Raw genomic sequence first — 16,294 nt, 5'->3', positions numbered from 1 at the left:
GAAAGCGAGAGAGAGAGAGAGAGTTACACTGTATAAGTTTAGTAAGCTGGGCAGTGGTCTGTCTCTCCTCTCCAACATTGCTGTCTTAAGAACAGTCTTAAGAACAGTTTCAAGAGCAGTTGCATAAGACTCTGATGGAAACCGAATGGCAGCCATGACATTTTATGACCTGTTTGTGAGTCTGTGTGTGAACTAGCACCCTGTGTGTGTGTGTGTGCTACTCTTTTCTGATTCAACACACTATCAACGTGTGTTAGGGACAGTGACCCCAGCCATCCCCTGGTCCACTAAAACACACTAAAACCCTCAGCGATTTCAGAAGGGCTTAACACCATGTATGTATATTCATTTACAGTAACAGTGAAGGTTCAGAATTCTGTTCTGCCATGGACTTTTATCCACATAGTACACATAGTACACATAGGGATACAATTCCATCCATCCAGGGATGGAGTTCCATGACTTCCTTCCTGTCCCCTCTGTTGTAATTGTAGTAGTCGGTTAATGCAGACAGAATTCTAGGTGTGTGTTGAGAGTCTAGGTCTGGTTTAGAGGTTAGGGTTCTAGGTCATGGTTCTAGGTTCTTACCTTGCTCCAGGGTTGTTCTGTGACCCTCCCGGACTGGTTCTGCTGGTGGAGAGTCAGCCTCAGTCTCCTGCACCCATCCTGACGAACGAGACGAAGAAAAGATTAAATGAGAAGCAGTTACAAAGAGCCCGTTATGGGATGGCGAGAGAGAGGGGTGAGGGTAAGGAGGGAACTACTGTAAACGGAGGAGGGGAAAAAGAGGGAGGAGAAAATGAGTAATACTGTGTAGGACAGAGAGGAAGAGGGAAGGTGGGAGGGAGAGAGGGAGAGACTGACTGGAGGCCAGTACCCAGTAAACTAGTGTGTAGGGAGCCAGTGGTTAGAGAGAGAGAGAGAGAACAGAAGCATTAAGTTGCTCAGAGACAGAATGTTCCATTTGAATGCATTCCAACTTGGAAAACCCAGAACTAGAGATCGATGCCAGCACCAATAGGAATCTCCATTAGAATTCCGGGAGACAGTGGCCAGAAAAACTGTACTGAAGTGGGATGGAACATTTCCATGGTAACCAAGTCTCCCAGTAACCATAAACTAAACTATCTGGCTCCAAAACAATGCAACTCAGGAAGAGTGGGTCAGGGTGAAAACACACACACACACACACACACACACACACACACACACACACACACACACACACACACACACACACACACACACACACACACACACACAGTAATATACAGAAACCTAAACTCTCTTCTCACACACATAATACTGTTCCACGAGTCACTATGAGGGCAGTGAGGTCTGGTTGTGTCTCTCCTCTGGACAGGGAACCCCCATATAACCAGCTGAGAGGGGGGTGTGTGTGGTTGTGTGTGTGTGGTTGTGTCTCTCGCTGGACAGGGAACCCCCATATAACCAGCTGAGAGGGGGGTGTGTGTGGTTGTGTGTGTGTGGTTGTGTCTCTCGCTGGACAGGGAACCCCCATATAACCAGCTGAGAGGGGGGTGTGTGTGGTTGTGTGTGTGTGTGGTTGTGTCTCTCGCTGGACAGGGAACCCCCATATAACCAGCTGAGAGGGGGGTGTGTGTGGTTGTGTGTGTGTGGTTGTGTCTCTCACTGGACAGGGAACCCCCATGTGTGTGGTTGTGTGTGTGGTTGTGTGTGTCTGCATGAGGCTGAGGGAGCAGGGTTATAGAGATGATAAACCAGACTAACTGGAAACCAACAACACATCATGCTCTCTTTACTCTCCTCTGTGTACATTTCTGTGTCCTGAAGTCTAAACCCAAGTTAACTCTGAGACAAGACAGACACAACAAATACTGTGGAGTTGTAAAGTGTTTGAACCCACAGAAACACACTGTGTGGTTAGCTACTGTTCCACTGCATATTGACTGTGTTGTTTTGACCCATCCAGTCAGGCCAGTTAGGAGAGTTACAATATGTGAGGTATGTTGACGTTCTCTGTAGCTCTCTACCCTGCCAGCATTATGTTGGGGCACCAGAGTAGTGCATCACAAAGCCTCCTTTCATCAGCGGCCATTTTAAAACCATTACCCAGAAACCACCCACTAAATGTCTCATTCCTCACTACTGACTCACACTGACAGCCATCACAATGGCGTAATGACACTTTGGCCAAAAACTCCTCCGGACAGATATAAGTAGCACTACATTAAGTAGTATTCACCTGGTAATTACTCAGGAAGTATGTTTTAAGAATGGGTAGGTGATTTTCGGTATACTTACGTGAAAGAATTCAACACTTAACCAAATGGTATGTAGTAGTGCTTGTTTCAGTCAGTGAGGTAGCCATGGGCAGCGCCAGCGGGCATCTCTGGCACATACAGTACACAGTACCTACCAGGCCCGTGTGTATCAGGACAAATGAGGTAATAACAGGTATGTGTGTTGCGTAACGATGATGATTGTGTTGTTAGAGAGAAGTGGTGTATGACAGACAGACACGGGTACCACTGATTACCTGTTAGGACAGGACACACACTCAACAAATACACATGCAGGAAAAGGAGAGAGGATGGAGAGAGGGAGCAGGGGAGGAGAGGACAAGGGAGTGGGAAGAGAGGGAAGATAGTGTCAAAAAGGGAGAGAGGGTGAACCTAAATTCTATCAGACTGCCGACTGAGCGCAAACAACCCTCCCCCTCTCCCCCCTCTCACCATCCATCTCTCAATTCTGTCTATTGCCACCTGACAGTAGGACTAATCCAGCAATATAAAGAAAGACAGAAAACAATGAGGGAGACAAAGACCAGCAGAGCGACAGAGAGAGAGAAGCGAGATAGAGAGTAGAGATTGAAATTGAATTGAGAGAGAGGGAGATTGAAATTGAATTGAGAAAGAGAGAGGGAGAGAGAGAGACAGAGACAGAAAGAGAGAAAGAGTAGAGAGAAATAAAGAGAGAATGTTCTGTTAGAGGAACAGTAATGTGTCCCCAGAGACAGGTCCTCTGGCCTCTCATATAGAAACCATCATCGCCAAACCCACTGGCTCCAGGTCATCTATAAGTCTTTGCTAGGTAAAGCCCCACCTTATCTCAGCTCACTGGTCACCATAGCAGCACCCACCCGTAGCACGCACTCCAGCAGGTATATCTCACTGGTCACCCCCAAAGCTAATTCCTCCTTTGGCCACCTTCCTTCCAGTTCTCTGCTGCCAATGACTGGAACGAATTGCAAAAATCACTGAAGTTGGAGACCCATATCTCCCTCACTAGCTTTAAGCACCAGCTGTCAGAGCAGCTCACAGATCACTGCACCTGTACATAGCCCATCTGTAAATAGGCCATCCAACTACCTCATCCCCATACTGTTATTTATTTTTTTGCTCCTTTGCACCCCAGTATCTCTACTTGCACATTCATCTTCTGCACATCTATCACGCCAGTGTTTATTTGCTAAATTGCAATTATTTCACCACTATGGCCTATTTATTGCCTTACCTCCCGTATCTTACCTCATTTGCACACACTGTATATAGACTTTTTTTCTCTATTGTGTTATTGATTGTATGTTTGTTTATTCCATGTGTAACTCTGTTGTTGTATGTTGTCGAACTGCTTTGCTTTATCTTGGCCATGTAAAAGAGAACTTGTTCTCAACTGGCCTACCTGGTTAAATAAAGGTGAAATAAATCAAATAAAATAGAGAAGCAGACAAAGGTTCACCTAATCCACCACCAAACAGACACACCTTGGCCTACTCTGTACACTATCACAAACAACGAGGATCGGGTAATGGCAGCCATCCACAGGGAAAACAGACTATGGCGACACAGACCCAGTCTGCTGCCCAGAGACCCAGTCCGCTGCCCAGAGACCCAGTCTGCTGCCCAGAGACCCAGTCTGCTGCCCAGAGACCCAGTCTGCTGCCCAGAGACCCAGTCTGCTGCCCAGAGACCCAGTCCGCTGCCCAGAGACCCAGTCCGCTGCCCAGAGACCCAGTCCGCTGCCCAGAGACCCAGTCCGCTGCCCAGAGACCCAGTCCGCTGCCCAGAGACCCAGTCCGCTGCCCAGAGAACCAGTCTGCTGCCCAGAGACCCAGTCTGCTGCCCAGAGACCCAGTCTGCTGCCCAGAGACCCAGTCCGCTGCCCAGAGACCCAGTCCGCTGCCCAGAGACCCAGTCCGCTGCCCAGAGACCCAGTCCGCTGCCCAGAGACCCAGTCCGCTGCCCAGAGACCCAGTCTGCTGCCCAGAGACCCAGTCCAGAGAACCAGTCTGCTGCCCACAGACCCAGTCTGCTGCCCAGAGACCCAGTCTGCTGCCCAGAGACCCAGTCCGCTGCCCAGAGACCCAGTCCGCTGCCCAGAGACCCAGTCCGCTGCCCAGAGACCCAGTCCGCTGCCCAGAGACCCAGTCCGCTGCCCAGAGACCCAGTCCGCTGCCCAGAGATCCAGTCCGCTGCCCAGAGATCCAGTCCGCTGCCCAGAGATCCAGTCTACTGCCCAGAGATCCAGTCTACTGCCCAGAGACCCAGTCTACTGCCCAGAGACCCAGTCTGCTGCCCAGAGACCCAGTCTACTGCCCAGAGACCCAGTCTACCATTATAATAGAGCAGTAATGTAAAACCAGACTCAGCATGGTCTACAGCCACAAGGGATCATAGGACATTGACAAGGCTTTTGTTTGTGACTGTGGTGTCAGGAGAGAGGGAGAGACAGATAGAGAGTAGAGAGGGAGAGACAGATAGAGAGTAGAGAGGGAGAGACAGATAGAGAGTAGAGAGGGAGAGACAGATAGAGAGTAGAGAGAGAGACAGATAGAGAGTAGAGAGAGAGAGACAGAGAGTAGAGAGTAGAGAGACAGAGTAGAGAGAGAGAGAAAGAGAGAGAGTAGAGAGACAGAGATAGAGTAGAGAAAGAGAGAAGAGTAGAGAGAGAGAGTAGAGAGAGAGAGTAGAGAGAGGGAGAGAGAGTAGAGAGACAGAGATAGAGTAGAGAAAGAGAGAAGAGTAGAGAGAGAGAGTAGAGAGAGAGAGTAGAGAGAGGGAGAGAGAGTAGAGAGACAGAGATAGAGTAGAGAAAGAGAGTAGAGAGAGAGTAGAGAGAGAGTAGAGAGAGGGAGAGAGAGAAAGTAGAGAGAGAGGGAGAGACAGGCAAAGCAGAACAAAGGAATAGAGGGAGAGCTGTGTGATAGAGGCTGAATGACTCTTTCCACCCCTACACTGGAAACAGCAGACTACCTGCTTACACCAGTTGATAGGAGAGTGGAATAGAGACCCATATAAACAACATCAACACAGACATGTCAGTAAGAGCTCAGCGTTCAGTACTGTCCCTCCTCTGTCATAAATGGAACCTGAGAGAGCTGGAAACAGAGGTAGTGGAGCAGGTATCAAGACCACATCACCTAGTACCTACGTTCCAGTCAGTACCACATCACCTAGTACCTACGTTCCAGTCAGTACCACATCACCCAGCACCTACGTTCCAGTCAGGACCACATCACCTACGTTCCAGTCAGTACCACATCACCTAGCACCTACGTTCCAGTCAGTACCACATCACCTAGCACCTACGTTCCAGTCAGTACCACATCACCCAGCACCTACGTTCCAGTCAGGACCACATCACCTACGTTCCAGTCAGTACCACATCACCTAGCACCTACGTTCCAGTCAGTACCACATCACCTAGCACCTACGTTCCAGTCAGTACCACATCACCTAGCACCTACGTTCCAGTCAGGACCACATCACCTAGCACCTACGTTCCAGTCAGTATCACATCACCTAGCACCTACGTTCCAGTCAGTACCACATCACCCAGCACCTATGTTCCAGTCAGTACCACATCACCCAGCACCTACGTTCCAGTCAGTACCACATCACCCAGCACCTACGTTCCAGTCAGTACCACATCACCCAGCACCTACGTTCCAGTCAGTACCACATCACCCAGCACCTACGTTCCAGTCAGGACCACATCACCTACGTTCCAGTCAGTACCACATCACCCAGCACCTACGTTCCAGTCAGTACCACATCACCCAGCACCTACGTTCCAGTCAGTACCACATCACCTAGCACCTACGTTCCAGTCAGTATCACATCACCTAGCACCTACGTTCCAGTCAGTACCACATCACCTAGTACCTACGTTCCAGTCAGTACCACATCACCTAGCACCTACGTTCCAGTCAGTACCACATCACCTAGTACCTACGTTCCAGTCAGGACCACATCACCTACGTTCCAGTCAGTACCACATCACCTAGCACCTACGTTCCAGTCAGTACCACATCACCTAGCACCTACGTTCCAGTCAGTACCACATCACCTAGTACCTACGTTCCAGTCAGTACCACATCACCTAGCACCTACGTTCCAGTCAGTACCACATCACCTAGTACCTACGTTCCAGTCAGTATCACATCACCTAGCACCTACGTTCCAGTCAGTACCACATCACCTAGCACCTACGTTCCAGTCAGTACCACATCACCTAGCACCTACGTTCCAGTCAGTACCACATCACCCAGCACCTACGTTCCAGTCAGTACCACATCACCCAGCACCTACGTTCCAGTCAGTACCACATCACCCAGCACCTACGTTCCAGTCAGTACCACATCACCTAGCACCTACGTTCCAGTCAGTACCACACCACCTACGTTCCAGTCAGTACCACATCACCTAGCACCTACGTTCCAGTCAGGACCACATCACCTAGCACCTACGTTCCAGTCAGGACCACATCACCTAGCACCTACGTTCCAGTCAGTACCACATCACCTAGTACCTACGTTCCAGTCAGTACCACATCACCTAGCACCTACGTTCCAGTCAGTACCACATCACCTAGCACCTACGTTCCAGTCAGTACCACATCACCTAGCACCTACGTTCCAGTCAGTACCACATCACCTAGCACCTACGTTCCAGTCAGTACCACATCACCTAGCACCTACGTTCCAGTCAGTACCACATCACCTAGTACCTACGTTCCAGTCAGTATCACATCACCTAGCACCTACGTTCCAGTCAGTACCACATCACCCAGCACCTACGTTCCAGTCAGTACCACATCACCCAGCACCTACGTTCCAGTCAGTACCACATCACCCAGCACCTACGTTCCAGTCAGTACCACATCACCTAGCACCTACGTTCCAATCAGTACCACACCACCTACGTTCCAGTCAGTACCACATCACCTAGCACCTACGTTCCAGTCAGGACCACATCACCTAGCACCTACGTTCCAGTCAGGACCACATCACCTAGTACCTACGTTCCAGTCAGTACCACATCACCTACGTTCCAGTCAGGACCACATCACCTAGCACCTACGTTCCAGTCAGTACCACATCACCTAGTACCTACGTTCCAGTCAGTACCACATCACCTAGCACCTACGTTCCAGTCAGTACCACATCACCTAGCACCTACGTTCCAGTCAGTACCACATCACCTACGTTCCAGTCAGTACCACATCACCTAGCACCTACGTTCCAGTCAGTACCACATCACCTAGCACCTACGTTCCAGTCAGTACCACATCACCTAGTACCTACGTTCCAGTCAGTACCACATCACCTAGCACCTACGTTCCAGTCAGTACCACATCACCTAGCACCTACGTTCCAGTCAGTACCACATCACCTAGCACCTACGTTCCAGTCAGTACCACATCACCTAGCACCTACGTTCCAGTCAGTACCACATCACCTAGCACCTATGGGAGAAAACCCTCTTCCTCTGTACTGCATTCCATAGGAGAGAATGAACCATCCATAACCAATCTTACTGTGTGTGTGTGTGTGTGTGAGAGAGTGTTAAACCTTATAAATCTGTTTCCAGTTAACCTCCGGAGTGGTCTGATTCCCATACCTGAGTTCAGATGTGATGTGTGCAGTGAGGGGTGAGGAATGAGGAACAAGGGGTCAGGTAGAGCGATCCACGTCAGAAAACGAGGGAGCAGAGAACAAACATTCCTATACAATCACTGGTGCAGTGTTACAGTCAGAAGGGAATACAACAGATGGCCTAGAGTAAACGCTAGGACAAAAGGGATTCCAGTTGAAGAGAAGCTGTAAGACCTGCACACGGGTAAATAAGACCTGCACACGGGTAAATAAGACCTGCACACGGGTAAATAAGACCTGCACACGGGTAAATAAGACCTGCACACGGATAAATAAGACCTGCACATGGGTAAATAAGACGAGCACACGGGTAAATAAGACCTGCACACGGGTAAATAAAGAGAGTGTTATGAGCATTGTCTGTTCTTTCCTCTGGGGGTACTAGGTGATAAATATGTACAAATGATGACAGAGTTATGGATTCCTGTGGAATGAGTTCTAGGCATGTACCTATTCATCTTTACTGAGGGAGTAGTACTTTCTACGCAAGCAACATACATACTTAGCAACAAGACCTGCATGAGTTACTGCTTCCTATAGTGTGGAAATGGAATGAGGTTGTCTTGTTTAGTGTCTGAGTTACTGCTTCCTATAGTGTGGAAATGGAATGAGGTTGTCTTGTTTAGTGTCTGAGTTACTGCTTCCTATAGTGTGGAAATGGAATGAGGTTGTCTTGTTTAGTGTCTGAGTTACTGCTTCCTATAGTGTGGAAATGGAATGAGGTTGTCTTGTTTAGTGTGTGAGTTACTGCTTCCTATAGTGTGGAAATGGAATGAGGTTGTCTTGTTTAGTGTTTGAGTTACTGCTTCCTATAGTGTGGAAATGGAATGAGGTTGTCTTGTTTAGTGTCTGAGTTACTGCTTCCTATAGTGTGGAAATGGAATGAGGTTGTCTTGTTTAGTGTCTGAGTTACTGCTTCCTATAGTGTGGAAATGGAATGAGGTTGTCTTGTTTAGTGTGTGAGTTGATGCTTCTTCTACTAGTTCCTGGTGGTGGGAAGACTGTTTCTGGTTCCTCCTCATAGATGAGTCAGAAGGTCATGTCTTGCACAGTTCCAGACAGTGATGTCACATTCTCCATAGCGAGGGATGGGTGAGCTCAGTAAACATGAGGAATCAGGGTGGATCATGAGGCATTATTTAAAAAGTAGGAATGCTGACAAAAGCCTAGTGACGGAAAAGAAGAGAATTACCAAAACTCTCTGGTGGCTGGATGGATGTTATATTTAAGAATGAATGAGAGTGTGGATTAATAGATAGTCATGAGGAATGTACTGGCTGTTCTGTCAATGTTCTGCATAATATCAATACTCACTCTCACACAAACAGTGTTCCTTCTATCCAGGCATAGTTCAACTACAGCTGGAGGGCACACATACCTGCATACACACAAACACACCCTTCACTGTTGCAATTTTGGGAACATTTATTTTCCTTATATTTCGCAGTCCTCCTCTTCTCATAACTTTTAGCCTAAATGGACTTTAAAGGTCTTTCACAAGGCTATAGCACAGAATCAGCCCGTCCTCCTATATTTATTCCATGTTGCTGTATCTCCCTGGTCTTAATAACCATATTCCTCCTATATTTATTCCATGTTGCTGTATCTCCCTGGCCTTAATAACCATATTCCTCCTATATTTATCCCATGTTGCTGTATCTCCCTGGTCTTAATAACCATATTCCTCCTATATTTATTCCATGTTGCTGTATCTCCCTGGCCTTAATAACCATATTCCTCCTATATTTATTCCATGTGGCTGTATCTCCCTGGCCTTAATAACCATATTCCTCCTATATTTATTCCATGTGGCTGTATCTCCCTGGTCTTAATAACCATATTCCTCCTATATTTATTCCATGTTGCTGTATCTCCCTGGTCTTAATAACCATATTCCTCCTATATTTATTCCATGTTGCTGTATCTCCCTGGCCTTAATAACCATATTCCTCCTATATTTATTCCATGTTGCTGTATCTCCCTGGCCTTAATAACCATATTCCTCCTATATTTATTCCATGTTGCTGTATCTCCCTGGCCTTAATAACCATATTCCTCCTATATTTATTCCATGTTGCTGTATCTCCCTGGTCTTAATAACCATATTCCTCCTATATTTATTCCATGTTGCTGTATCTCCCTGGCCTTAATAACCATATTCCTCCTATATTTATTCCATGTTGCTGTATCTCCCTGGCCTTAACAACCATATTCCTCCTATATTTATTCCATGTTGCTGTATCTCCCTGGTCTTAATAACCATATTCCTCCTATATTTATTCCATGTTGCTGTATCTCCCAGCCTTAATAACCATATTCCTCCTATATTTATTCCATGTTGCTGTATCTCCCTGGTCTTAATAACCATATTCCTCCTATATTTATTCCATGTTGCTGTATCTCCCTGGCCTTAATAACCATATTCCTCCTATATTTATTCCATGTTGCTGTATCTCCCTGGCCTTAATAACCATATTCCTCCTATATTTATTCCATGTTGCTGTATCTCCCTGGCCTTAATAACCATATTCCTCCTATATTTATTCCATGTTGCTGTATCTCCCAGCCTTAATAACCATATTCCTCCTATATTTATTCCATGTTGCTGTATCTCCCTGGTCTTAATAACCATATTCCTCCTATATTTATTCCATGTTGCTGTATCTCCCTGGCCTTAATAACCATATTCCTCCTATATTTATTCCATGTTGCTGTATCTCCCTGGTCTTAATAACCATATTCCTCCTATATTTATTCCATGTTGCTGTATCTCCCTGGCCTTAATAACCATATTCCTCTTATATTTATTCCATGTTGCTGTATCTCCCTGGCCTTAATAACCATATTCCTCCTATATTTATTCCATGTTGCTGTATCTCCCTGGCCTTAATAACCATATTCCTCCTATATTTATTCCATGTTGCTGTATCTCCCTGGTCTTAATAACCATATCAGATCAGATACGATAAGTCAAGAATGTGGGTGTAGAATGTTTGTTGTTCCATTGTATCTGATAAGGACGACGTTGTATTAGGCGGTGATTCTAATTTGAGCGCTGCATCGTTCCCACATCCCTAGTTGTTTATGTTCAAATATAAAACAAGATAAACCCGACTAGCATGAACAAAGCATAGGTTATGTATCTAGCCGTGTGCTTCATCATTTGACTGTGTACCTTGACCTTATAATCCAGTTTTATAGCCCTATACCATGCTGATAGGTAAGCTAAGTTCTTCAATTCTGATAGGCTGTTGCTCCTGGTCGAGGTTACCTACAGGCACATATTTAGGATCAGTGTATCATTCTTAAGTCCAAACCTTGACCAAAGGGGGTGAAATGTTAAGGGCCAACATCATGCTGTTGTATGGCTCTGCAGGAGACTGTGTTTATCTGGTGAACGTGTCATGTTGTGGGCCAATGGTCAGGCCCCAGATAGAATACAGACCATCATCAGAGCCATTTGTCTAACAGGGTCAATGATTAACCTTCTCCAGCCAGACAGGAGATTAAGAGCTTCTATACCAGGGATAATGACTGGTGATGTAAACGTCTAGGTGTTTGGGGGGGGGGCAAACACAATACACTTTAAAATGACTAAAAGCAAATAATGGACCTACATTCATACAGTTTATTGACTGTGGCCAGCTCACTAATAATCACAGAGGAAGGAGGAAGACCGACTGCGCCCCCCCACAAAATGAGTTTGACACCCCTGGCATAGAGAGAGGACACTGAGGAAGCTGTCTTACTGTAGGGTAAGTAGGCTAGTCTTCTGGCTGACACTACTGTATGCCCTACATGAAGATGCTCACTTGTGACAGCAGTCTGGTCCCTCTGGCCAGATCACAGATGTTATTTGGGCTAATATGGTGTGTGTGTGTGTGTGTGTGTTAATACTATAATTACTAGAAAAAGCCCATTAACACCAGAGGAAGCTAGTAAGCCTGATAAGACTTCAGTCAGGAGGATCTAAGACCAATACTCAGAAGGAAATTCATCTCTTCTTGCTTATTCTTACTTTGGAACACAAAATGATACCACTAAAGTAAGGTATTGTGCTATCGGTTAAATTAAATATTGTAATTGATCTCAGATTATAATGTAAAACATATTTGCATATCCAACAGGTTGGCATGAATAAATGAAAAAAATATATTTTTACAAAAGTGGGAAAAATAAAGCAGCCACATAGTGATAACATAACATAACCTTTGACACACGTCAGTGGCGCCTCTCCATCTGCCTGCCTGCCAGACTGTCTAGCCATCCGGAACGCAGTGAGAAGGATAGTAAAACATGTTCACTTAAATAGTTTTTGTCTTACCGCTGTTCTCTCATCAGCTCTGATGTCCTCAAATGTACACAGACTCCGCGTTACCCCGTTCATCTTCACACAGATAAGATAGATAAATAATTATATAGCTTAAATATGAAAGAGTTGTTCAACGTTGCTTATATAGAATTATTTTCTCTAAACAAACAGGGAAAACGGGTTTTCGTCCTCTTGTCTCCCTCTTGCCCTCGCAGACGGAAGATCACAGTTGATTTGAACAATAGTCGACGCTGCTCTTTACTACCAGTTTAATCAGGCAGTTCCCTCTACTCCCGCCCTCCCTCAGGAATGTATGCGCGTGACCTCAGTGCACAGGCAGCAAAGACGTTGGATAACTAAAGATAGTTCACTCAGGACGTTAACCATCGAACAAAAAATGATCAGTTCCTGTCTACTTAAGGGGGTGGCTCTCCCATAGACACCAAATACTAAAGCACCTGGGTCTGGTATTCTTCTTAGTTCATTGACGTCCATGAAACAGAACAAAATAGGGAGTGGGATGTCTCGCTGCCTCTTCTTTCTCTGTAGCCAGCTCGCTCTGTCTCCCGTCACGCCCCCGCGCTGCGCGCTACAACTGAAAAAGTCAGAGGAGCGCGGACTACGCAGGTAAATACCTATCAGATAGCAAAATAATAAAACTAAATCTCTTTCCATCCGAAACTCAATCTCATACCATGCCGATCACATATTAGGAAAATTGTTAGGAAAATTACGATTTTATTTCAGTTGAGTATTGCATTCTGGTTTGAGGGACACAAATACAGTTGTTCCACAGACAAATAGGCTACTCATGACCACAAAAACACAGGGAAACTGAACCAGACAAAGTCAGACAGACAGACACAGAGAGAGAGGGAGACAGTGCTCCATCAGTGTGTCCACAGCAGCAGTAGCATGCAGGTCTCAGTGTTCTGATCCAGAGCTCAGGCTGCACACAGAACCCAAATTGGATCAAAATGTATTAATGGTCATTAATGGGTGTACTGAGCAGGAGCCTCCATCTTTTTTGTGTGTATGTGTGTGTGTGTGTAAATCAGTCTCTTAAAACCCCATCACGTTGTCAGGCATATGCCTGAGTGAGGACAGACCCAGACAGCTATGGTCTCAGTGAGTACAGACCCAGACAGCTATGGTCTCAGAGTGAGGACAGACACAGACAGCTATGTTCTCAGAGTGAGGACAGACCCAGGCAGCTATGGTCTCAGAGTGAGGACAGACCCAGGCAGCTAGGGTCTCAGTGAGTACAGACCCAGACAGCTAGGGTCTCAGTGAGTACAGACCCAGACAGCTAGGGTCTCAGTGAGTACAGACCCAGACAACTATGGTCTCAGTGAGTACAGACCCAGACAGCTAGGGTCTCAGTGAGTACAGACCCAGACAGCTAGGGTCTCAGTGAGTACAGACCCAGACAGCTAGGGTCTCAGTGAGTACAGACCCAGACAGCTATGGTCTCAGTGAGTACAGACCCAGACAGCTAGGGTCTCAGTGAGTACAGACCCAGACAGCTATGGTCTCAGTGAGTACAGACCCAGACAGCTAGGGTCTCAGTGAGTACAGACCCAGACAGCTAGGGTCTCAGTGAGGACAGACCCAGACAGCTAGGGTCTCAGTGAGGACAGACCCAGACAGCTAGGGTCTCAGTGAGTACAGACCCAGACAGCTAGGGTCTCAGAGTGAGTACAGACCCAGACAGCTAGGGTCTCAGTGAGGACAGACCCAGACAGCTAGGGTCTCAGTGAGTACAGACCCAGACAGCTATGGTCTCAGTGAGTACAGACCCAGACAGCTAGGGTCTCAGTGAGTACAGACCCAGACAGCTAGGGTCTCAGAGTGAGTACAGACCCAGACAGCTAGGGTCTCAGAGTGAGTACAGACCCAGACAGCTAGGGTCTCAGTGAGGACAGACCCAGACAGCTAGGGTCTCAGTGAGTACAGACCCAGACAGCTATGGTCTCAGTGAGTACAGACCCAGACAGCTAGGGTCTCAGTGAGTACAGACCCAGACAGCTAGGGTCTCAGAGTGAGTACAGACCCAGACAGCTAGGGTCTCAGTGAGGACAGACCCAGACAGCTAGGGTCTCAGTGAGTACAGACCCAGACAGCTAGGGTCTCAGAGTGAGTACAGACCCAGACAGCTAGGGTCTCAGTGAGGACAGACCCAGACAGCTAGGGTCTCAGAGTGAGTACAGACCCAGACAGCTAGGGTCTCAGTGAGGACAGACCCAGACAGCTAGGGTCTCAGTGAGTACAGACCCAGACAGCTATGGTCTCAGTGAGTACAGACCCAGACAGCTAGGGTCTCAGTGAGTACAGACCCAGACAGCTAGGGTCTCAGAGTGAGTACAGACCCAGACAGCTATGGTCTCAGTGAGTACAGACCCAGACAGCTAGGGTCTCAGTGAGTACAGACCCAGACAGCTAGGGTCTCAGTGAGTACAGACCCAGACAGCTAGGGTCTCAGAGTGAGTACAGACCCAGACAGCTATGGCATCACAGATATGAACAGGAGTTAGAACAGTGAGACAGACTACCACTGAATATGTCACTGAGTCACTGTTCTCCATACATCCCCCTGTTCCTACCCAACCTTTCAGTTACTGGCCCAACACTCTTAACCACTAGGCTACCGCTGCTGATGTAGAGATTTAGGGGGCAAATAGAACAGAACACACTATCCATGCCATTTAACAGGGAGAAACTCAGTTCAACTTCAGTCAATTTAGAACAATAATTGACTAACCCAAATACTTGCCAATGAACTTAGAACAGTAGGATTGATGCGAAAGTTTATGGCCACAGATAGGGGGAAATGACAGAGAAATATATCAGGGTGAATAGGCTAATCTTTCTGTTCTTCTGGCAGGGTAGAATACATGCTGTGCTGAACACAGTGGGTTGACTGAGATAGGAAACAGATGATATCCACTCCTCTGCTCCTCTCTTTCACACCTACAATAACACTATCTGATCCCAACCACTCACACGACAGCTAGTTTACACTTCCCCCAGATTATCTGGTTTTATCTTTCAAAATCCATTCAAATGTAGTGGTGGAAATATTTGCATTATGTCACATGAGAATATAGAAATGTGAATATCTGTAGTGATCTAGCAGGTACTGTATATATCACTCCCCTATGGAGAATGTTACAGCACAACATAGCCCACTTACACAACACTAACACACCCTGGGGAGGATTTCTATACAAATATTGTTTGGGAAACATTGCATTCCATAACCACAGGTGGGGACAGCCCAGTGTTCCACTGTACTGTCAATATTGACTGGTTTACCATCAGGAAAAACTGGAATACTGGCAGGACATAGAGTACTGTACATACAGACTACTGCTATGGAAACACTATTGCAAAGTGCTTTGTGCAAAATACTAGAGAACACAAACATATAAATGAATAATCAATTATTATTACAGAAAAAGTGTGGAAACATGAAAAATGTATCACAGATAGAACTGGGATGTAGTAACTCAAAGTAAAGAGTTTGGAAAAGGAAATGTATTCCCAGTTACATGCAAAAACTAAACTTCCTTTCATAACGCTTGATATTCAGTCACACAAAAGATGTAGAACATCTGAGAAAACAAAAACATTCTTCACACAGAGAATGCCCTTGAGTCGTCTCACTGTAACAGATAGTAATTGTAGCTCATTCTTGTCCTTGAAGAATACTATGTGTACAGATATACAGGGAGTTCTTGTCTTATCTCTGGATATTCAATAGCAAAGTAATTAGAACCATTTTCTGTATGTTTTATTGTCACATACACCAGATGGGTGCAGTGAAATGTGTTGTTTTACAGGGTCAGCCACAGTAGTACAGCACCCTTGGAGCAAATAAGGGTTAAGTGCCTCGCTCAAGGGCACATTGGCAACTTTTTCACCTTGTCGGCTCGAGTATTCTAACCCGCAACCTTTCGGTTACTGGCCCAACGCTCTAACCTCTAGGTTATCTGCCACCCTACAAATCAATATGCTGTAGTGTCCTGGGATGATAGGCTATCTATGATTAAACAAGAAAA

General features: G+C 46.3%; 1 protein-coding gene across 2 annotated transcripts in view; it reads right to left on the bottom strand.

The window, feature by feature from the left end:
* LOC106575489 (tuftelin) overlaps positions 1-12,707 on the bottom strand; it is a 46,658-nt gene extending 33,951 nt beyond the window's left edge. For both annotated transcript variants that reach the window (XR_006769987.1, XM_045718950.1), the window contains exons 1-2: positions 12,246-12,707; positions 589-666 (exon numbers count right to left, since the gene is read on the bottom strand). Coding sequence is in view for 1 of the 2 variants with exons in the window: in XM_045718950.1 (XP_045574906.1) it covers positions 589-666; positions 12,246-12,308 (141 nt within the window). In the remaining variant the exon portion in view is untranslated. The remainder of the gene's footprint in view (positions 1-588; positions 667-12,245) is intronic.
* Between the last annotated feature and the right edge of the window lie 3,587 nt (positions 12,708-16,294).

The sequence above is a fragment of the Salmo salar genome, chromosome ssa05 (genome assembly GCF_905237065.1).
Source record: "Salmo salar chromosome ssa05, Ssal_v3.1, whole genome shotgun sequence".
In the NCBI taxonomy this organism is placed as follows: Eukaryota; Metazoa; Chordata; class Actinopteri; order Salmoniformes; family Salmonidae; genus Salmo; species Salmo salar.
The sequence above is the reverse complement of the archived record's forward strand: the minus strand, read 5'-3'. Positions and strand labels throughout refer to the sequence as shown.